The 24,561-nt window shown below is 44.3% G+C and overlaps 1 protein-coding gene across 1 annotated transcript; it reads right to left on the minus strand.

Annotated features, from left to right (window-relative positions):
• Window positions 1–8,052: 8,052 nt before the first annotated feature.
• LOC139469071 (glutamate receptor ionotropic, kainate 3-like) lies at window positions 8,053–23,901 on the minus strand. The gene is made up of 14 exons (XM_071251198.1): window positions 23,796–23,901; window positions 22,913–23,056; window positions 21,384–21,635; window positions 20,008–20,201; window positions 19,710–19,871; window positions 19,044–19,199; window positions 18,101–18,316; window positions 16,086–16,180; window positions 15,477–15,567; window positions 14,721–14,857; window positions 13,988–14,205; window positions 13,187–13,404; window positions 9,638–9,888; window positions 8,053–8,532 (listed from the first exon to the last, which is right to left on the minus strand). The coding sequence occupies exons 1-14, from the start codon at window positions 23,899–23,901 to the stop codon at window positions 8,235–8,237; spliced, it is 2,538 nt and encodes an 845-aa protein (XP_071107299.1). The 3' UTR covers window positions 8,053–8,234.
• Window positions 23,902–24,561: the final 660 nt, after the last annotated feature.

The raw sequence follows: 24,561 nt of genomic DNA on the forward strand, positions 1-24,561 counted from the left end.
TTTGGTGTATTATTAAGGGGACGCAACTCCACCAGTCGTACCCTCTGAACAGGGTTTCCTTCAGAATTTATAACACATGGACCTCCAACACCCTGCAAATAGTGAGATTCATCTAACCATTCCTGATCAACCCTCACAGATTATAACCAAATGCACTAACAAAACAAACTCATTATAAATAGAACAATATACGTGCACGTTATGTCTTATGAGAAAACAAAAAAGCAATTTCTGTAATGTAACAATGTGTAACAAAAAACACTGTTTTGAGTGAGTGAGTGAGTGAGTGAGTGTTGTTTGGGTGGAATTTACTCATGTCTCTAAATTGTAGTTAAAGGTATCTTTTTTATAATTGTATCGTAATATAACATGTCATTTCAGAGCCAATTAACAGTACAAATTGATGAATTTGATAGGGAGAGCACCTTGTGTGTATTTAGCAACGTTCCCATGTGTAACAAGCGGTCACTACTGACATGTTTTCACCTTATGGCTTAGGATTATTTATAAAGTATTTACATTTTATAGATTACCTAATGGCAAGCTCGTCAAATGTGAAACAGATCAACTAGCCATCACAGCTCGTTAGAATACTTTTTTCAATGAATTAAACGTCAGTGTCCCAGGACATTCCTACAATATGCGCATCGTGAATGTCACATTCATAATGTTATCACACCGAGTTAGAACAGGTCTTCAACAACCCATCATTGTCGTAAGAGACCACTATGCTTGCCGTAATAGGCGGCTAACGGCATCGGGTGGTTGATGTATGTCATCGTATCCAAATTGCGTAGATCGGTGCTCATGATGTCAATCACTAGACTGTCTGGCCCAGACTCGAATATTTACAGACCGCCGTCATGTAGCTACGGTATTGCTGAGTGCGGCGTTATTCAGAGACTAGTGTGTGAGTGAGTGAGTGAGTGTGGTTTTACGCCGCTTTTAGCAATATTCCAGCAATTTCACCAGAAATGGGCTTCTCACATTGTACCCATGTCGGGAATCGAACCCGGGTCTTCGACGTGACGAGCGAACGCTTTAACCACTAGGCTACTCGACCGCCCCCAGGTTCAATGAACGACATACTACCTGTGTGTTTCGTTTTTTGTGGTGTCCCCCGCCGTGATATTGCTGGAATATTGCTAAAAGCGGCGTAAAACCATACTCACTCACTCACTCACTCACTCATTGAACCTGACTACACAAAAAATCCGGTATATAAATTGTATTATATGTTATTGGAAAATGTTGATGTTCTGATATTCGGCAAATGGTGCCTCAAAACGCAGCCATTGTCGATTTGCAATGTCTTCAACGGCATTGTTTTCACACTTGTTCAAAAATGTCATGGGGGAAAACAGTAAAGCAAAATGCACGTGCGAGTTATGGCATTCATAACTCGTGGTAGTGGCTATGAAAAGGCAAGCAGAAGCCAATAATTTGTCATTCAATTGTCAACATGTTTCAAGTTCGAAAATGCCGAGACTCAGCGCTGCCGATCGGAACATCGCCATAGGACGTATCCAAAGAGGGGAATCGCAGTCTTCTGATGCACACAACTTCAACGTCCACCACAACACCATTTGCCGCCTTTGGGACCGATACACACAGTTCAATTCCACTGCAGACCGTCCGAGAACCGGCCGACCAAGAGTTACCACCCCTGCACAGGATCGCTACATTCGGCTGTTCCACCTACGTCATCGCAATGCCACAGCTACGGAGACTGCAGGACACATCCCTGGTTTGAGGAGGATACCGGACCAGACTGTCAGGAACCATCTTTGCGAGGATGGAATCCGACCCAGAAGACCAGTTATCGTCCCTGCTTTGCAACAGATCCATCGACAGCGACGCTTGCGTTGGTGCCATACCTTACAGCCTGGAGAAACTGGAGACGTTTTTTTCTTCACCGGCGAGATGGAAGACGACGTGATCTTACTTGGTTGTGGTTCAGGGCAGCATGTATAAAATTCTTCAACCTCGCCTTCTTCCAATCATTGACTGGCCAGAGGGAGCTGTTTCAACAGGACAACGCTCCACCGCACACAGCTCGTGTCACGGTAGACTACCTCCATAATGCCAACATCAACGCCTTGCCCTGGCCGTCGAGATCTCCAGATCTCAAACTAATCGAACATCTCTGGGATGAACTCGATCGACGTGTACGTCAACGTCAGAACACGCCGCAGACACTCCCACAACTGGCAAATGCGTTACAAGCAGCATGGCGCAGAATTCCTCAGGACAGAATCCCTACACTTATCCAGTCAGTGCCGAGGAGATGCAGAGCCGTGATAGCTGCCCGGGGCAGTCACACGAGATACTGACTTCAGCGTAACCTTGTGGCCTTATGTGACATGACAATGAACAGTTTTCAATGCCTTTGTTCAACAACAGCTCCAAAATGTCATATTTGTATCAATGATATCAAATTAAATATATCGACTTTATTAGGTACAATAAATTTACTAAAAATCTACCCGTGCGTTTCTTTTTGTGAAGAGTGTAAATGTTCGGTACGCCACTGTCTGTATTTCTACCAGGGCATTTATGGCGTCTATCTGTAACAAAAACAGAAGCGAGGACAGATGAATATTAACACATTACCAACGCCCGAGCCTTCGATTGGCCAAACATTGCGAAATCAATCTACCGCCCTTATAGCTCACCTGTCCTCCCCGGATGAATACAAGCAAGACAAGTAGCCTCATTGATGCGAGTAACCTCTATTACCTGTCAGGTGATAACAGTAGCATCCATGATCAGCAGAAAAGGATGTTGATGACTTTTAATACACTGCTTGAACTCACCTAATGGAACGGAGCGCCATACTTCATGGTCGTGTATACCCTCTGCGATTGTCTACCGATCGCCTGAGGACTTCCGCTGAAGAAGGTCCGTGCTATCATCCACACTGATGCAGCGTAATTAATCTGCAGAGATGGATTGTTGACATTGCAACGTCTGGCGAATATTAAACAAATAAGAAAGCGTTTACACGGAGCCCTCTTCTGCATCTCCTGTTCATGTTCTCATGGAAAGACTGTGAAGATGTTGGTTGTGGCTCTCGAGAAGGTTTACTGTTATTACATGTTTTTTGAAGAACCATGATGGTAAGTATTCCCATATAAACATGGTGTTTAGATACCTGAGTTGGATATATACAGATAATGACATAGCTCACAGGTGAGGTGAAATGGGGTTTAACGTCGCGTCCAAGATTATTGCACTTATATAGTGACGTGCATGCACATGTGTGTGTGTGTGTGGCTGCTTGTAAACTAGTCCGGACTGATGCCGATTTTTAGTGCTAGCCCACTGAGATACCATGCCGCAGTTCCACATGAATATCCCACTCGGACACAGTATACTGACTCCGAGCCGACCAGTCCTTGTTTTATCCTCTTAATGCCGAGCGCCAGGCAGGGTAACAACAAGTACCATCTTTTACCGTCTTTTGCCCGCGAAGTACCGGAATTTAGACACTCATGTCGTAAACATAGTATGACATGAACATTCATAAAATATCCTCTATTTGATTTCATTTCACTGTGGGGATATCTCCTGGGTGATATCGACATCGCTTGATCTCACCTAAGTGATGTCTAGTGTGGAAGCCCGTCTTAGATGATAAAAGGTAATATGCAACGTAATTCAATACAACGTACAGTTCAGTTTTAGACACATACGCTTTACGAACATTTACTGCCAGATATTCATTATCTCACACATAATTGATTATTATCATCTAGAAATAGCCTTCTTTGTGGCGTAAGCAGTAATACAATTAACTCGATTTATTCTAAAAACAAAATGGTCGTAAACTCATCAAATGTCACGGATAGGTATCAGAAAACAAACACATCTTCGTGTCATCATCAACATAATCTGTAATCGTTTTTATTTTGTTTTAAAAAACCCCATTTGCAATGTGTTGTTATGTGATATTTACCGATTCAAACGGGTGCCTCAATCTGTCGTCGACCTCGCATACGTGTGGTTTTAAGGCCACGTTACTTACATAACGTTGGGAAAATACAATCATTATATTTACAAAAACTTTGTGTTTGTTTGAAGAGACTACCCCAAGACGTCAAACGAACTCGCTTTGTTCGCTGCATTGCAAACACATGGTATTGATAATATTTGTATGTACATTAAAGTACGGTTATAACGAACTAAAGGGGACTACTAATTTTAGTTCGTTATATTCGTAGTTCGTTATAAGCATATATACAGCATAACTACAGCAAATAGTCGGGACCAAAAAAGAAAGTTCGTTATATCCGTAAGTTCGTTATAAGCGTGTTCGTTATAACCGTAGTTTACTGTACTTTCGTCGCCATGACGCTAATAATAAGTGACAAACCCCCAGAGCCACAACACATCCCTGCTAACAATGAGTCAATTGTACGATTCCGGCTGTATCATGAGCATGTGTTTTCTTAAGAAAGTAATTCCATCGCTATGCAAGTTCACACATGGTATCAATTGTGATAGGCATGAGTATAGTCTGGAAGGTAATTTAAGGTACCGACGTTTACTACAATATCTGAAAAACTATCGGACCTACTCCAGTCAAAGTTGGTATGAGATTATTAAACAGTCATACATAACTGGATATTACATTTAAAGACAATCGGTACATGAATAAAAAATCTGTCTATTTAGCTATCACTATATTTCATTAACAACCAGACAGGAATCACGCACGTTGAGACGCCCAACGCTAACACCGTATTCGTGCGTGCGTTTCGAGTTGAGTTGATTGGTTCAACTGTGTCATATGGCCCTGTGACGCAGGGGTAGCATTATGCAGATGGCTGTTTGAATGAATGCTCGTTCCACCCTTCCAGACCATAGTTTTTATGTAAGGTTTAACCCTATCAATTGCGTGCTTCTATCGAAACGGGTCTTATCAGCGCTGCTTCACAGCTTTTGGGTTGCTCTAAAACTGTAATAAATGGTACCATACTACTTAGCATGCTAATACTATTTATACTTCATGCATAGCGCTTAATCTAAAACAGAGAAACGTGTTTAACGTGCATTCAACAACTCCGTCAGCCCCAGGAACAGAGAAACCATCGTCATATGACGTGATCAGGCAGTGTGAAGATGATCAGCAGGCAATTCCACTGGGCAGTACCATACACACACGGGGCAGTACAATACACACACTGGACAGTAACATACACACATTGGTAACATACACACACTGGCAAATACCATACACACACTTGGCAGTACCATACACACACTGGCCAATACCATACACACACTGGGCAGTACCATACACACACTGGCCAATACCATACACACACTGGACTAGCCAGTAACACACACACACACACACACACCGGTAACATACACACACTGGCCAGTACCATACACACACTGGACTGGACAGTACCATACACACACTGGCCAGTACCATACACACACTGGGCAGTACCATACACACACTGGACAGTACCATACATACACTGGGCAACACCATACACACACTGGCCAATACCATACAAACACTGGACTGGACAGTACCATACACACACTGGACTGGACAGTACCATACACACACTGGGCAGTACCATACACACACTGGGCAGTACCATACACACACTGGGCAGTACCATACACACACTGGTACCATACACACAATGGGCAGTACCATACACACACTGGGCAGTACCATACACACACTGATACCATACACACACTGGGCAGTACCATACACACACTGGCTAGTACCATACACACACTGGCCAATCCCATACACACACTGGACTGGACAGTACCATACACACACTGGGCAGTACCATACACACACTGGACAGTACCATACATACACTGGGCAGTACCATACACAAACTGGCCAATACCATACACACACTGGACTCGACAGTACCATACAAACACTGGACTGGACAGTACCATACACACACTGATACCATACACACACTGGGCAGTACCATACACACACTGGGCAGTACCATACACACACTGGCCAATACCATACACACACTGGCCAATACCATACACACACTGGACTGGACAGTACCATACACACACTTGGCAGTACCATACACACACTGATACCATACACACACTGGGCAGTACCATACACACACTGGTACCACACACACACTGGGCAGTACCATACACACACTGGGCAGTACCATACACACACTGATACCATAAACACACTGGGCAGTACCATACACACACTGGCTAGTACCATACACACACTGGCTAGTACCATACACACACTGGCTAGTACCATACACACACTGGTACCATACACACACTGGGCAGTACCATACACACACTGATACCATACACACACTGGGCAGTACCATACACACACTGGTACCATACACACACTGGGCAGTACCATACACACACTGGGCAGTACCATACACACACTGGTACCATACACACACTGGCAAATACCATACAGACACTGGTACCATACACACACTGGTCAGTACCATACACACACTGGCCAGTACCATACACACACTGGCCAGTACCATACACACACTGGTACCATACACACACTGGTCAGTACCATACACACACTGGTACCGTACACACACTGGGCAGTACCATACACACACTGGTACCACACACACACTGGGCAGTACCATACACACACTGGCAAATACCATACACACACTGGTACCATACACACACTGGTACCATACACACACTGGGCAGTACCATACACACAGAGTGAGAGTGGCAGATATTTGATACTTTCCATTTGTTTATCAAGTAGCAACGGGCGAGGAAGTGTTATCTTGTTCACATGTTATTAGAACACATTATTTGAACTGTTAGCAGCAGCAATAAAGACAAGACTCGTTGACGAAGTGTATGTTAATAATCTAAACAATCGTTGTTAAAGATACATGCAACATATTAATTCATGAAACATGGAAACAAGCAGCATGCCTTTTATTGGGGAATATGGCTGAGTGAAATGGAACATGTAGATTTCACTTTATCTGGACAGACCTGGAAAGGGATTGTTTCTAGAACACTGCCCACGGTGTAACCACAGTTAGCCAATGTTCAGTGGTGCCGGGAAACACCACTGACATTTTGAGAATTCAATGAAATACTAGAAAAGCTGTGTTACAGCAATAAGGCGATATATTTTTGACATGGTACATTTTTCAATTTTGAAACTACTCCAGAGAAAGAACATCGGACATTGCATACATATATTACATACATTGCATGCATGTTAGTCACAGGTGTAACCGTATGTATACTGTAAACTGAACTATTCTGATCACATCAAGATTGAGTGAGTGAGTTGGGTTTAACGCCGCTTTTAACAGTATTCCAGTTATATCACGGCGTGTCAGCTTAATCTGGGAGGAAAGCCCGAAGTGATGCAGGTCTCAGACGTATACCACTTTGGTGAAACTCACGAGCACGGTTATGGTGCTGACAAACCTAGAAACATAATCGGGGCGAACCGGGAGTCGAACCAACAATCATAGGTTTCTGGCGTGCCCAAGAGACGCAACTCTGCACAGCGAATCGCGGCGCCCTAGACGACTGGGCCACCCGTGCCCCCGATCACATCAAAGAAATTTATAAAATTTTGAAATTATACAGCATACCACGCACAATAATGTTGCGAACATGGATGTTGGTGAGGGTGGTTGTTACCACTGAGTGCACCTTCATTGAACTCATATATGTAATAACAGTATTCTATGGACTCAGTGTGAGTGGTATAATCTCATCCTGTCAAATAAATAAAGCGACAAAACCCTTTCCATATCCAAAAGAAATTTCTGCATAAAGTACGATTCCGACTATATCATGAGCATGTTTTTATGAATCACTGTCAAATAGTGATGAAACCAGGTGTTCGCGAAAAACACACGCACAGGCAAGTCAATTGTTCACCTTAAACAAAAACAGGAACATATGATACAAATCCAAACAGGGAATTGCATCGGACATCATTTTTATCACTGATGGGGCAAATTTGGAAATGTCCTCCACATGTCTACTATAAAACTTTTTGAAAGTTTATACACATGCATGTATCATGCATTGAGTCCGTAGCAAAGAACACAATTGGACTTGAATGAGATATATTCCATGTTCATCCAAATGTTCGTGGTTCGTATCCCGCCATGGGACCATACAAGACAGTTTGTAGTAGTCTCGTACGGCGCTGGCACAGACTTGTCATCAGAACGTCACAGTCGTGTTTTCTCGCTGGAACTGTCAGCCTCTGTTTCCGGCGTTCCTTCAGATCTACCTGACTTGCAACACACTCTCCCCCTGCCCACCACCCTGCGGTATACACACTCCACCCCCAGACAGAGGAGGGCGAGGGTGGTGGAGCCGGCGAACACCAGAAACGGTCCACTTGTACTCTCTAGCTCCAGACTCTGGACCGTGCTGGCCTGGCTGGACGTGGGGCACGTGGCGCTGGTTGACCACCACTTGCGTCGCCACTTGTCGGTCAGCCCCGACTCCTGGAGCTGGATCAGACTGCAACAGAAACTTTGAGTCAAATATTGAATTATTTTGGGGGTTTATTCTTTAACGCCGCACTCAGCAATATTCCAGCTCTATGGCGGCGGTCTGTAAATAATCGAGTCTGGACCAGACAATCCAGTGATTGATATCATGAGCATCGATCCACTCAATTGGGATACGATGGCATGCATCAGCCAAGTCAGCGAGCCTGACCACCCGATCCCGTTAGTCGCCTCTTACGACAAGCAGTCACCCTTTACGGCAAGCATGGGTTGCTGAAGACCTATTATACCCCGGAATCTTCACGGGTCTGTGTATCGAGTTAATGGATCTGGTGGTCAGGCTCGGTCACTTTCTTGATTGCGTGTCACCCCGACGGCGTGGATGGGTGCTCATGTTATCAATCACTGGATTGCCTGGTCGATTTTTACAGTCCACTGTCACATAGCTGAACTATTGAGTGTAGCGATCAAAACTAACAAACACATCTTGTTGGCTAAACAAGGAATGTGGTGGAGTTGTTCATTAACATGTTTATTAACGGGCAAGGTATCAATAATGGTGAGGGGGCACGGGTGGCCCAGTCGTCTAGGGCGCCGATTCGCTGTGCAGAGTTGCGTCCCTTGGGCACGCCAGAAACCTATGATTGTGGGTTCGAATCCCGGTTCGCCCCGATAATGTTTCTAGGTTTGTCAGAACCATACCCGTGCTCGTGGGTTTTACCGAAGTGGTAAACGTCTTAGACCTGCATCACTTCGGGCTTTCCTCCCACATTAAGCTGACACGCCGTGATATAACTGGAATAATGTCAAAAGCGGAGTTAAACCCAACTCACTCACTCACTCAAGAATGGTGATGACTGGATGAACCTCAGGCCATCATCAGTATCAGGATGACCCTCGCGACTGAAGGAACTGGCTCAAGTACTTTGGGCAACTATCCATGAACACTGGTTACTTTTGATTCCCGACATGGGCACAATGTGTAGGGACCATTTCTGGTGTCCCCCGCAGTCATATTGCTGAAATATTGCTTAAAGCTGCGTAAAATCATACTTTCTCACTAACTCACTTATAATGGATTTCGATCGTTGTCGCTCGTTGGTCCTCTCACTTACTTTAAGGAAAGGATCTCCAGTAATGGGGAAGATTCTGGAACAATGAACCCCAATTCCCCCACACGGAATGGAGTCTCGCCAGAAATGAGATTCTCGCAGTCTGTCATACGCAGAAACTCAATCTGTGATTGGTCAGTCAGCAGCGCATAGTCACCAGTCAGAACCAAATCGAGTGCCTCCTCATTGTTCTTCACAGATGGCGCTGTTTTAACCATTGCCCACAACTTCCGGAAAGTCTCAGTTTCTCCTTTCTGGAACAATTAACACATTGATAGAATATTATTTGTGGTATTGTTTCTCTCTCTCATACCAACAGTTCTTGTGGTCAACCTACTACATCTGCAACAGGTCAGAGAGAGGTGATGAGTCGTCACATCTAACAAGGTCCATTCAGCAAATTGCATGTGTTTTTCAACAATTTCATTTTTGAAAAGTCCACACGTTTAGATTACATAAGTCATGAAATGGTTAACTTTCACCGCGAAAATATCATAAAACGTGAAAAACAATTTGTGTATTTATCCTTCGTTTACCATGTTTGCAAATGCTTGTTCGAAGCGCAGATATCGATAGCTATAGCTAGCGATACGGTCATTTTGATGTGAATATTCAAATTGTCTATTAACACTACTCCTCACTGTCCCTGTAGTAGTAGAATTTCTACATCAGTATGCTTTTCGTAAATCGCACTGAAATCTCCTCAAGGCAGGGGCGTTCAATTTTAGAATTGCGCTTTTATTTACAATCAAGAGAAAAGTCAAGTCACGTTATATGCTAATTAACTTGTGTCAGTAGCGTAATGCCAGGTCTCACGGCGGCGAGGTGTCACGGTTTATATAAGAAATACACGACGAGTGGGAGTTGTTTATTGTACAATAAAACACTACAGGGAGAATAAACAATGAGGGGCTGCGCCTGCTTCTCCCTGCAGTGTTTTATTGTACGATTGACAACGACCATGAGTCGTTTACTTCTTTTATGAGACATCAACATATTGTATAGCCGCTTAAGGATGTTAATAAATTGTACAAGTTTCATAAAAAATATTTTCTCGTATTTAAATAATGATGACTCCCAGAATACAAATCACACAGAAAACAATCTCCGAAATGTCGGACAAGTCCATTTTGTGAACAGGGGGTTTAGTTTGGTAGTTCACGAATATTCTCACTATTTACATGTCGATTGTCTGTACCTTGTCTTCTAATACCGATTGTCATATTTCGCCGACTTTTGGATGCGATCGTACGGCCATTGCGTTAATCTGCGTTGCCTAGTTACATCTTTCGTGAGTTACAGCTCACCGGACACTTCCCTCGTCCAATTTACGACGTCATCAATTTGCGAGCGCATGTTCGAATCTCCAGCAATGACGTCATAATAGAACAATGTTTTATCGTGAATTGTAAACCTGTGAATTGTAGAAAGTGTGTTCTGTGTTGTGATTGGCTCATTTGGGTCACATGACCAAATGTCAAAGGGTGAAAATATGATTTGCATTCCCCGAAGGAAGCGAAAGCAAAGGGTGAGTAAGTACGAGGTGTTAAAGAGTGCGCATGTTTTTTTCTAAATAAAACAATAGGTTTACAATATTTTGGAAATTTTCATTCGAGCCCCTCAAGTTAACGCTTTCGGGTCTCTAGATGAATTTCCAAGATGCAAATACTCGATAAAATCCCGGAAATAGACACACACACAGTATTTATCTTCTAAATAATCCACGCTACGCTCGCCGTTGTTCTTTGCGATTTATCGCGTAGCTGTCTTATATAACGAAACAAATCAACTTCCGAACTGACTCGAAATCCATGATGTGTAAATAATCCACGCCCCTGACGCACGTGATATATGTACACAATACCACCACTTATTCACACCGTACAGGCTATACAGTAAGTGTTATTTATAACATATGATGAAATCGATACTGCATGTTTGTTTCACACTGTCACAACAGGAGAATATTACCAGCTACCACCTATACTGAACACTTGATTGCCCCTTTGATGTATTGCAGCCATACAACATTAACTCAGGCAACAGTCTGTTTCCGATCAACATTTTGACACGAACAACAATACTGATATCTACACATTGTATCACTTGAGCGGGAGTGGTACTAAACTGTTGTTAGCTTGTAGAATATGTTCGCGTTTCTCTGTTTTAAAAGGGCGGTCGGGTAGCCTAGTGGTTAAAGTGTTCGCTCGTCACGCCGAAGACCCGGGTTCGATTCCCGACATGGGTACAATGTGTGAAGCCCATTTCTGGTGTCCCCCGCCGTGATATTGCTCGAAAATTGCTAAAAGCGGCGTAAAACCATAGTCACTCACTCACTCTGTTTTAAAAACAGGTAATTTACAAACACGATTCAATAACCATAAGGCCACAGCCTAGTGGTACAGAGTTCGCTCGTCAGGCCCAGTTTGATTTCCAACATAGGTGCAACTTGTGAAACCCATTCAGGGATTTCCCCGACGTCATATCGCTGGAATATAGCAAAACGCGCCGCAACAGTACACTCACTCACTCAGTGAAGTACATCATTACTCATTATAGACAAGATTCCTTCGATGCCAACAAAAGGGAAGAGGTAAAAAATTGAAATAAAAGCGACAAAACCCTTTCCATATTCATAAGAACCCTCTGCTGGAGTCGATTGTACGATTCTACTGTATCATGAACATGTGTGTATAAAACACTGTCAAACAGTGATGACACAAGGTGTTCACGAAAAGGTGAGCGTATACTGTTCCCACCGGTAGCACCCTTCACAAAGCATTTGACCTGTGAAGATCCCGGGTATAATAGGTCTTCAGCAACCCATGCCTGCTGTAAAAGGCGACTGTGCTTGCCGTAAGAAACTACTAATGGGATCGGATGGTCAGGCTCACTGACTTGGTTGATACATTACATCGTATCCCCATTGTGTGGATCGATGCTCATGATGTCAATCACTGGATTATCTGGTCCAGACTCGATTATTCACAGACCGCCGTCATAAAGCTGGAATATTGCTGAGTGCGGCGTAAACAACAAACAAACGAAACACAAACAAAAAGCACTTGACCCGTGAAGATCCGGGGTAGAATAGGTCTTCAGCAATCCAGGCATGCCGTAAAAGGCGACTATGCTTGTCGTAACAGGCGACCAACGGGACCGGGTGGTCAGGCTCGCTGACTTGGTTGATGCATGTCATCGTATCCCAATTGCGTTGATCGATGTTCATGATATCAATCACAGGGTTGTCTGGTCCAGACTCGATTATTATACAAACCACCGTCACATAGCTGGAATATTGCTGAAGGCGGCCTTTAACAACTAACAAACAAACAAACACAAAACACTTAGTCTATTGTTTCACTCCGCAAATGCAACCTTAGGTGTTGACCAAACCAAATCAGTGTGCACACAAGTTATCAACAACAAAAAATCGTCAGCCAAGAGCTATGTCTTGTCACTAAAACAATCCTTAACCCAAGAAATAAGAACAGTCTGGGCTTACTCGAATACGAACTACTCGTGGTGCTGAGACAAGGTAAGCGACGGTACCTGGAGTCCTTGGTACAGGTTGGAGCCCTGTTTGACCAGGGGCTTTACGGCGGTCTGATCAGCGAGGTCGTTGATGTTCCTGATGGGTTTGCCCACGAAGTTGACGGTGAGGAAGGCGACGAGGTTGGCCTTGTAGGAGGCCACCATGAGTATAGTGAACACCCACCAGAACCCCAGGATGAACCGCCCCGAGATGTTCGGTGGGGCTATCTCAGAACCTGATGAGGGAAAGAGTGAACAGACATGTGAGAAAATGAGTATTCTCCATGTTAAAACAAAGGTACCCATAGCTACAAATTTGGATCTCGTAACTGCTGTCTAGTGAAAGCTACAGGGTACTACCCAACATAACGTTACAGTGATTGGTGAACATTAGACACTTTGTCACTTCGTTAATTTCAGGAATCCGCTCCTTCCCAAGGGACAGAGGGGATTCGGAGAACCTTGTTGTCTGATACGACGCGCTGTGCCAGAGAAATTGATCGTGGGTTCGAATCCCACATTCGTCGCTGTTATAATCTTTGATTTGACAGCACAATACCTTGGCTAATGGGTTACACAAAAATGCTCTACAAAACACCATAGAACAAATGAAATACTGTTCAAATCGACGATACCCAACTCATTCATCACTAAGTCGAGAGACCAAAATGAAAATTCTAACGCTAGTGTTCTTGACAAATAAATATCAATATAAACGTCTGTTAATCAAGGAATAAATAAAACTCCTTAACATAATGATGTTTTTTTATTTGATAGTTAGCTGGTCTGTGTGTGACGGTGCTGCAGCCATCCGGTCACCTTGCTCCATGTAGGATTTGTACACTATCCAGATGTTGTCTGCCGCGCTGATGCCTCTCCTCCTCCTCCTGCCCTCTCCCTCCTCCTGCTCCTCCTCCTGCTGCTGCTGCTTCTGCTGGACGGGGCTGAGGTGATTGACCAGGGCCAGCGTGAAGCCCACCACCAGCACGGCCCCCGCCACGGACAGCCACACGCTCTCAGTGAACGGCTTGAACACCCTGGAGCACCACCACAGAATCATACCACTGTTTCTTATGACGTTGATGTTTCGACAAATAAATATTTCTCGCGACATTTTGTATCATGATGCTTCAGCTGAGACACATGATTCAGACTGTTCTGTACCCGTGAAGATCCGGGGTAGAATAGGTCTTCAGCAACCCATGCTTGCCGTAAAAGGCGACTAACGGGTTCGGGTGGTCAGGCTCGCAGACTTGGTTGGTTCATGTCATCCATCCCAATTGCGTGGATCGATGCTCATGTTATTAATTACTGGATTGTCTGGTCCAGACTCGATTATTTACAGACCTCCGTGATACCGCTGGAATATTGCTGAGTGCGGCGTTAAACAACAAACAAACAGACTGTTGTGTGAATCAGATTTATCACCTTGAAGTCGGGGAATTGTGATACTATAGGACACAGGGCAAAATACATTATACTATTTTGGTTGACAGTGACCTCTTACTGAATGTTTCAGGCCTGGAGCAGACAAAATGAGACAATTGATTACCTGAACATCTTGCTGTTTTTGTCCTCGAAACGCTTGAGTATGATCCCCGTCCCTTCCTCCATGTAAGGTTTGGTGAAGTCAATCACCCTCTCCCGCTCTGACGTCAGACTGATAGGTCCGATACCCAGGTGAACAGACTGCAGACGCAAGAAGACAAAGTGAGGTGTGACAGGGGACCTCCTTATGCGATCCCCGACTCCAACACTATACACTTTGTTGCCATTTGACTGACGCAAAACCAAAGAATTTGCCTGGAGAGTTAGATCTTTGAAGATCCGGAGCAGAATAGGTCTTCAGCAACCCATGCTTGCTGTAAATGGCGACTATGCTTGTCGCAAGAGGTGACTTACTGGATCGGGTGGTCAGGCTCGCTGACTTGGTGTGAAGCATGTCATCGTATCCCAATTGCATGGATCAATGCTTATGATGTCAATCACTGGATTGTCGGTTGCAGACTCGATTAATTACAGACCGCCGTCATATGGCTGGAATATTGCTAAGTGCGGTATAAAAAAAAATCCGTCATTACATCAAGACATACACTTTTGGGGAAACCACAATACATGTTTTAAGGACAACAAGCATCTCCGGTGAACCAATATTTTTGTGAGACCAAATTATTATTTTTTTTAAAAAAGAACCCAACCCAGATTAACCCTAAAGAAAAGCTAACAGTCGTCACTGGATGTCACTTTGACTTGGATGGCTAATGAAACCTTTCATAAGACATGCGTGTTACACAATGGAAGCACAAACCTTCTTCCTCGTCATCTCCACCACGCCGTTCCAGTTGCCGTATTCATCCACAGTGCCCCACAACTCGTCAGGAGACTGTATCAGCTCGTACCTACAGACGAGGATTGAAGATGAAGCTCTTTGGAACATCTACATAGCAGAGGAACGTCGGGTAAGTCGAGTAAGTCGAGTAAGTCGGTTCAGTCGAGTAAGTTGGGTAAGTCGGGCAAGTCGAGTAAGTCGGGTAAGTCGAGTAAGTTGGGTAAGTCGGGCAAGTCGAGTAAGTCGTGTAAGTCGGGTAAGTCGAGTAAGTCGTGTAAGTGGAGTAAGTCGGGTAAGTGGAGTAAGTCGGGTAAGTCTGGTAAGTCGAGTAAGTTGGGTAAGTTGGGTAAGTCGGGCAAGTCGAGTAAGTCGTGTAAGTCGAGTAAATCGGGTAAGTCGTTTAAGTTGGGTTAGTCGAATAAGTCATTGCTAGCGATAGCGTCGCTACACCGAAGACCAAATTCGATTTGCCCTATGGACACAATGTGTAAATCCACTTCACAGTGTTCCCGCCGCGTAATGGCTGGAATACTGCTAAATCGGCGTCAACCTAAACTCACTCACGCATTCCCCATAAGCAGAGCCTACCTGAAGTTGAGCCTCACCGCCAGCTCGTCCAAGATGTCGACACAGAAACCCTCCCAGCCCGTGTTGTTAGGCAGCTTCATTACGAACGGTGCGGCCTGGAACAGAGAACAGAAAGCGTCACACTGGTATCCCTCTAGGTTGGACCAGTCTCCATTTTAGTGTTATGTCATGTAAGTATTGTTCACCATAACCTTCAACCAATAAACTAACAAAATAACATTTGAAACACTGTTTAAAAAAAAGGTATGCAGTGAGGAAGAAAAATATATACTGAACAACAAAAGTTCCTGTGACATTGAATAAGATTTAATGCAAAGTTATGTTTTTACCAAATCTGAAACAATATCGGTTTGCAGCAGATAAAAGACTCATGTAAGTGTTCAAATGGTTTAATTTGCCATACTGACTTCAGAAAATGCGTGATTTCATAAGATACATGTACATGCCAAAATGTCAATTGACAAATCAATAGCGCGTGTGTCCACCTCTGGTTGCGATGCAAGCAACATATCTTCATCTCATGGAATGGACCAGGCGTCGCACAAAGCCCTGTGGGATATCTGTCCATATCCGCTGGAGCATGTTTCGAAGTTCCTGGAGTGTCTGTGGAACACGTGGTTGACGTCGAAGGCGGCGATCCATCTCATCCCACATGTGATCGATTGGTGAGAGATCAGGGGAGCGAGCCGGCCAAGGGATGACATTCACGTTGTTTTGTTGAAGAGAATCCTGAACAAGTCGAGCAATATGAGGCCGGGCGTTGTCATGTTGAAAGGTAATGCCTGGGCCATGACAACACAAAAACGGTAGAACAACAGGGCCGAGGATCTCGTAGCGGTAGCACTGTCCATTGAGATTTCCCTCTACCACTATCAAACGGGTCCTCTGTCTTGCTGTAATCTCATCCCATACCATAACGCTGCCGCCCCCGAACCGATCTTCTTCCATGACACAATGATTGACGTAACGTTCACCTCGACGTCGGTACACTCGAATCCGTCCATCGCTGTGGCTGAGGTGAAAACGAAACTCGTCAGTGAATAGAACTTGTCCCCACTGCATGGCCGTCCAGCGTAGAAGCTGTCTGCATCACTGTAGACGTGCTTGACGGTGCATGGTTTCCTGTCAAAATGGGACGTCCGGCGGATCTTCTGTCGACAATCCCTCCACATCTGAGGCGGCGACGTACGGTTTGTGAAGATATTCGTCGAAGGCCAAGGATGCTTCTTGCAGTCACTGTTGCTGGCTGGAATCGATTTCGTAGGTGTGTTGTTCGAATCCAGTTGTCTTGTCGATTATTGGTTACGCGTGGCCTGCCACTCCGAGGATGGTCTCTGACTGCATTCGGCTGTTGCCAACGTTGCCATAAACACCAAATGGTGTTTCTGTGGACGTTAAATTGTCTTGCAACATCATGTTGACTCAATCCTGCTTCAAGCATACCAATGGCTCGCAGACGCTAATTTTCGGACAGGCGTGGCATTTCGTAATGTTGAATAATTGCGTAATTTTGTTGTTTTTCTGAGTGGTTGTTGTCAGCACGATGCTAAACAATGCAAATGGAATCCCGTTAACGCACATGTTTTTATACCCATTCTTGGGTAGTGAAATGCATGGGGCTTGCATAAAATTCAAATTTTGCATGGAATGCATGCTTTTCTGTAGCAGTTGCGTTTTTGTGACTTGATTCCATACATGTACTACAATATTGAAAACCAAACTTTACTTGTTTGAAAAATACACTGAAATATTGGTGTCACAGGAACTTTTGTTGTTGAGTATATTATTTTTAAAGCATTCCTCGTGTATTTAGCCGATATTTAGCCTATATTTAGCAAAGAAGTATCACATAGTACACATCTTGCCATTTTCCCTTGGCAAGGGAGTTAACTATGAAGGTCCAGTTTCCACCCTTGCCGAAATCGGGAAGATGACGTCTTGCAAGAAATATACACACTGATGGCGGATAATAATATGAATTTTGGAACCGACTTCAAGAAAGCCGGATACCTTACCCCGTTGGTCCCCACCCTCAGTGTGATGTTTCCAAGACCTTTGGTACTCTCGCGGAACAACTCAGTATCCCCAGGGACGTCCAGTCCACCCCTCCTCGACCACGTGGCCACATGCTGTGACGTCAAAGTATTGTTCTCGTACCGCAACCTATCGATGTTGTAAAAACTCATCTGATTGTGTCCATTGTTGTCAAAAAGCGTGCTGTTTGTTTCCAACTGAAATTAATGACGTTATAAATCATTGATTGTTTTCATCTTTAACAGATGCGTGGGTTATGACATGTATGTACCTTACGTACATAAGACCTTACGTCACGCCAATCTTACGACCCGTGAAGAACCGAGGGAGAATAGGTCTTCAGCAACCCATGCTTGTCGTAAGAGGCGATAAACGGGATCAGGTGGTCAGGCTCGCTGACTTGGTTGATGCATGCCAACGTATCCCAATTGCGTGGATCGATGCTCATGATGTCAATCGCTGGATTGTCTGGTCTAGATTCGATTATTTACAGACTGTCTTTGGCAATATTCCAGCCATTCCACGGCAGGGGACACCAATAACAGAGTCTTCGGAAAGACTGGCCACAGCTTTGAACAGCTTTGACCTTTAGGCTACCCCACCGCCCAAATGTGTTACGTAAACTATACGAAATATATCTGTTTTGAATACAGTAAACTACGGTTATAACGAACACGCTTATAACGAACTGACGGCTATAACGAACTTACGTTTTGGTCCCGACTATTTGCTTTAGTTATGCTGTATATATGCTTAACTACGATTATAACGAACTAAAATTAGTAGTCCCTTTGAGTTCGTTATAACCGTACTTTACTGTACATAATTTAATACTGATCGTTTTCTGTAATGCTTAGACAATGACTGACTAATTTTGTGGAATAAATATCATTTTCACTTGATATGGTAAGATTCTGTATGTACCTGACGTAAGCTGTGCGTCACGCGTTGAGACACAGACGATATGCCGATGTAGCTGCCTCCGCACCGCTTGGTGGTGACGTTGTCTGCCGTTGCCACGTTGACGTTGATCGCCGTTGATAGGGCCATGAAGGAGTCCACCACGTGTGCATCTGTAGTCTACCATTAGTTGTAGAAGGAGAAGGAGGCAGAAGATATAGTAGATCTAATGAACTGTACACAATACATGTGGTATACAACAAACAACATGCAGTTGCACGAGTGTGTTAAATGGATTTTAAGGCTCTGTGAACTTATTCCTACTGATCATATTAAGGCAGATTACAAACTAAGGTCAGATAATTCGGTCCACCAGTGATACACAGTGTGAGTACCATTTGGGTACGATGTTACACTAAATCAGCCAGGACACCGCAAATACTCGTTGGGATTCCGGACTGGAATAGGAATGTAGGCTTCTGATACGAAGTGGGTTGTGAGGCTCGGTAACTTGTTTTATTAAAAAAAAACCTAACGAACATATTTTGACTATTCACATTCAGATTACGTGCTTGCATAAATAGATGAAGATGGAAGATGCGGCTCCCATTCCGCATGGCTAATTCAAAGGGTTTCAATTAAAGAGTCTGTTTTTTATAAAGTATTTGACAAAAATGAGATTGAGCCTACATTCAAGCACTTGACATCGCTGGGAAAGTTAGGCCTGGCTGCAGATACGTAGAGGACGTCGTGGAACTCAGCGAAACCTTCCAGTCCGTGCGTGGAGCTAACAGCTGAAGACGGTACAACTATGGCAATGTTGTCCTCAAAGTCGTCTTCAGTGGTGTTCAGCTGAACGGCATTAGAACGAAAAGGAATAACTATTTCATGTCATGCTCATAACAAAGTATTAAATTACTGGAACAGATGAAAAAACACGAGTTGAAATAATATTCCTTGTATGGTAATGATAAACTGTGAAGCTTACAAGACGAGACACTTCCTTCAGCGATTGCTCCCCTAGCATCAGGATGAGGCACGTCGGCGTATCTCCTTTTTCTGTTACCCTTGACAACAGTGCTGTCGCAGTGCGTGCATTGTAGCCTCCAAACATATATGTCACGGACGACTCCACAAAGACACCAGAGAGAAGGGACCGGAAGTGTGTGACCTGTGCCTCCGCTGGGAAATAAATGTCACATTGTAGTGGTCATAATAGAACAATTCTCGACAACAGACCACACAGATTACACACATCGGTCATAACCAATTACTTACACACATCTGTGAGGTCACGTTACTTACACAGGTCTGTGAGGACACGTTACTTACACAGGTCTGTGAGGTCACGTTACTTACATACGTCCGTGAGGTCACGTTACTTACACACATCTGTGAGGTCACGTTACTTACACAGGTCTGTGAGGACACGTTACTTACACAGGTCCGTGAGGTCACGTTACACACATCTGTGAGGACAAGTTACGTACACACATCTGTGACACGTTACTAACACACATCTGTGAGGTCACGTTACTTACACAGGTCGGTGGGGACACGTTACTTACTCTCATCTGTGAGGTCACGTTACTTACACACATCTATGACACGTTACTTACACACATCTGTGACACGTTACTTACACAGGTCTGTGAGGACACGTTACTTACACAGGTCTGCGAGGACACGTTACTTACACAGGTCTGTGAGGACACGTTACTTACACAGGTCTGTGAGGACACGTTACTTACACAGGTCTGTGAGGACACGTTACTTATACACAGATCGGTTGGGACACGTTACTTACTCTCATCTGTGAGGACACGTTACTTACACAGGTCTGTGAGGACACGTTACTTACACAGGTCTGTGAGGACACGTTACTTACACAGGTCTGTGGGGACACGTTACTTACTCTCATCTGTGAGGTCACGTTACTTACACACATCATCAGTAACGCTGATAAGGATCTTTAAACACTTGCTCAAGATGTAGTATAAATCGTACAGTCGACTCTGTTTTTTGTGAGATTTCTTATAATATGGAAAGGGTTTTGTAGCTTCTATTTACACACATCTATGAGAACACGTTACTTAAATACATAGGGAATAAGTTACTTACACACATCTGTGAGGTCACATTACTTACACACATCTGTGAGGTCACATTACTTACGCACATCTGTGAGGTCACAATACTTACACACATCTGTGAGGTCACATTACTTACACACATCTGTGAGGTCACATTACTTACACACATCTGTGAGAACACATTACTTACACACATCTGTGAGAACACATTACTTACACACATCTGTGAGGTCACATTAATTACACACATCTGTGAGAACACATTACTTACACACATCTGTGAGTATGGCGACCTGCACAAATCCCCCGGCCAGCAGGAGGCTGGTGATGGCGTTATGGCGGTACTCCGAGGGAGGCTGTACACGGAAGGAGGAGGGTACCGTGACCTTGTGGTGGCAGGGGTCAGTGTGAACACCGAGAACAGGAACATCGAGACGACCCACAGCGACCTCTAGTAGGGTCAGCAGGCGGCAGGGGGAGACAACCACGAACCCTACAGAGTTATTCTGAACTTCTTCACAAACTGAAATTAGAGAAGCAATTCAATTAGTGTAGCAACTGCCACACATAACGACATTGGCTATGCTCGGGATCAATATGTCATTTAAGAATGTACATCCTTGAAGACACACAAGCTAAACATAGTACCATACGAGACAAAGTGCAAATATTTATTTTGAGACATTGCGAAATCGATGAGCAAAAACATCTTTTGCTGACGGTAATGCAAAAGCTTTCCCTCCTCACTATGTATGCAACATTCAACATTTGTCTGTTGTTTAACGCCGCAATAAGCAATATATAAGACGGTCTGTACGTAATCGAGGCTGGACCAGACAATCCAGTGATTGACATCATGAACATCGATCTACGCAATTTGGATACGATGACATGCATCAACCAAGTCAGCGAGCCTGACCACCCGATCCCGTCAGTCGTCTCTTACGATAAGCATAGGGTGCTGAATACCAATTGGATCTCCAAGAGTCTCATGTTGAACAGGGTTGGTAGGGCAGCCTGGTGGATAAAATGTGGGGTAGAACTTAACTCACTCACTCATTTGGAACGTGGCGTCATACACCGCCCAGTCATTTCTACAATCGTTCTCCCAGAGTTTACAACTTTGATGTTACCATTGTGCACGACTCGTGAGTGAGTGAGTATGGTTTTACGCCGCTTTTAGCAATGTTCCAGCAATATCACGGCGGGGGACACCAGAAATGGGATTCACATTGTACCCATGTCGGGAATCGAACCCGGGTCTTCGGCATGACGAGCGAACGCTTAAACCACTAGGCTACCCGACCGCCCCCTCTGGTTCTGAAAGACCAAGGATAACAAATGGGGGACATTGGTTGTTACTCAAATTAACATATTCTGGTGGCTATGGAAACACTCTGCATAACGGATTGAGGTGCCGTTGACCAGGGAACTGTCCTTACATCGGTCACTGGCTGTGTGTTTGGACTTGGGCTACTGTACCTCTACACCGGGTAAAAGTCGTAAAAGGCGACTATGCTTGTCGTAAGACCTTACGTCACGCCAATGTTACGACCCGTGAATATCCGGGGAAGAATAGGTCTTCGGAAACCCATGCTTGTCTTAAGAGGCGATTAACGGGATCGGGTGGTCAGGATCGCTGACTTGGTTAATGCATGTAATCGTATCCCAATAAGGTGGATCGATGCTCATGATGTCAGTCACTGGATTGTCTGGTCCAGACGCGATTATTTACAGACCGCCGTCATATAGCTGGAATATTGCTGGGTGCGGCGTTAAACAACAAACAGAGTACTGTACCTTTATGCATGATGCCCACTGAGTCCCCATCCGCCAGGCGTATCTCCACTATACCTACAACGGATGATGCATCGTTGGCGGCGATGAAGGGCAGTGTCGTCGACAGGACCATGCTGGCGTTGTAAGATTCGTGGTAGATGAATCCTATAATACAACCAAGACTAACGAAACACACGGTTCTACGGGCACTGAGGTAAAATGTTCCTGATAACAAACACAGAATCGTTTCCAGATTGTATATTGAAATGTTCGAACCCGACTATCAATGACGCTTCCTCTCTGCTTTTCCTTACGTCATCAGGGGCGTTGGCGTAGCCTAGTGGTTAAATGCGTTCGATCTTCACGCAGAAGGGTACAATGTGTAAACCAATTTTAGCACATCCACCCCCACATCCACCCCGTGATGTTGCTGTACTATTGCTAAAAGCGGCGTAAAACCATACTCACTCACTGAATATCTTATACGTACAGTCACCTTCTCGTCAGAAACAAATTTTATAGCATTCATTGAATTGGTTGAGGATAAACGTCATTCAGATTTCCCTTGCAAATATATATTCAGCTGTACACTGAAACATTATTCCAAAACAGAAACACATTATCGCCGTAAAGAAATATTACATCTAAATGTCACGTAAATCATGACGATCTTCCGACAACATACCTGTGTGAAAATCTTAGTAGTGTTCACTGCCCCCTCTGTTTTAACCTAGCTACTGTACGTTTAAGCATGGTTCCCCAATCTCCCTTCTGCCAGGCGTACCCACACTATACCTACCTGGCTGATCATCCAGTACTAATACATCACCAATTGTCAAACCAAATTTATATTCTGTACATAGTACATGTACTTAAGTGTTGACACAGGTTAGTTGTTACTTACCGATGTTTACAGCACAGGTCAGACTCGACACCAGGTAGGCTAAACTGACCACCGCCAAACCGTTCACGTGCGCGTCTGATGTCGCCATAGCTGCCCATCTAGTCATTCCAGCTGTGTTGAAGCATGGCTGTCGGTGTGTTGGAGAGAACGGGCGAGAGTGTTGTCTGTTATCGTCCCCATCTACCTGTAATTTAGCGACAATGGCAACCTGCTCTCTCAGGTAAATCAATCCCGTACACGGATCAATGGAAGGAATCGGTGCCGGAGCGGCGCTGCTCATCATTAACAATCAGCTCCCTCGGGATCAATTACAAGACACTGCTGCCACTGACTACAGGTTTGTATGAGAATCTATCAGTCAGGTACTGGAATGTCAAAATAACCAGTACATCCGTTGTCTGTGTCAACAGGACGTCCGCTACAGGTAGCAGGCTTTTACCATTATCTATATCATGGCACAACGTGGATGCTTCGCCGTAGCAGTATAACATGGGAAGAAAAAAATCACTTAATTTAGTATTGGAAATTACTTTTCTGAATTATATAAATTCGCTCTCAACGGATGCTTTGCTAATGTTTTGTAATGTATTTCAAGTAAACTCCCAAGGCTGAACTCATCTACAAAATCCACTGGCACTGTCCCCAGTCGCACCTCTGTCTGGCTAGACAGACCACACACAGACGTCACTGGAGTCCCCCCTCCTGTCTAGGTTGACAGACTACTCCACCAACCACACATAGACGTCACTGGAGTTCCCTCCCCTCT

This window comes from Haliotis cracherodii, unplaced genomic scaffold (assembly GCF_022045235.1).
Source record: "Haliotis cracherodii isolate W230 unplaced genomic scaffold, xgHalCrac1.p SCAF_2, whole genome shotgun sequence".
NCBI lineage: Eukaryota > Metazoa > Mollusca > Gastropoda > Lepetellida > Haliotidae > Haliotis > Haliotis cracherodii.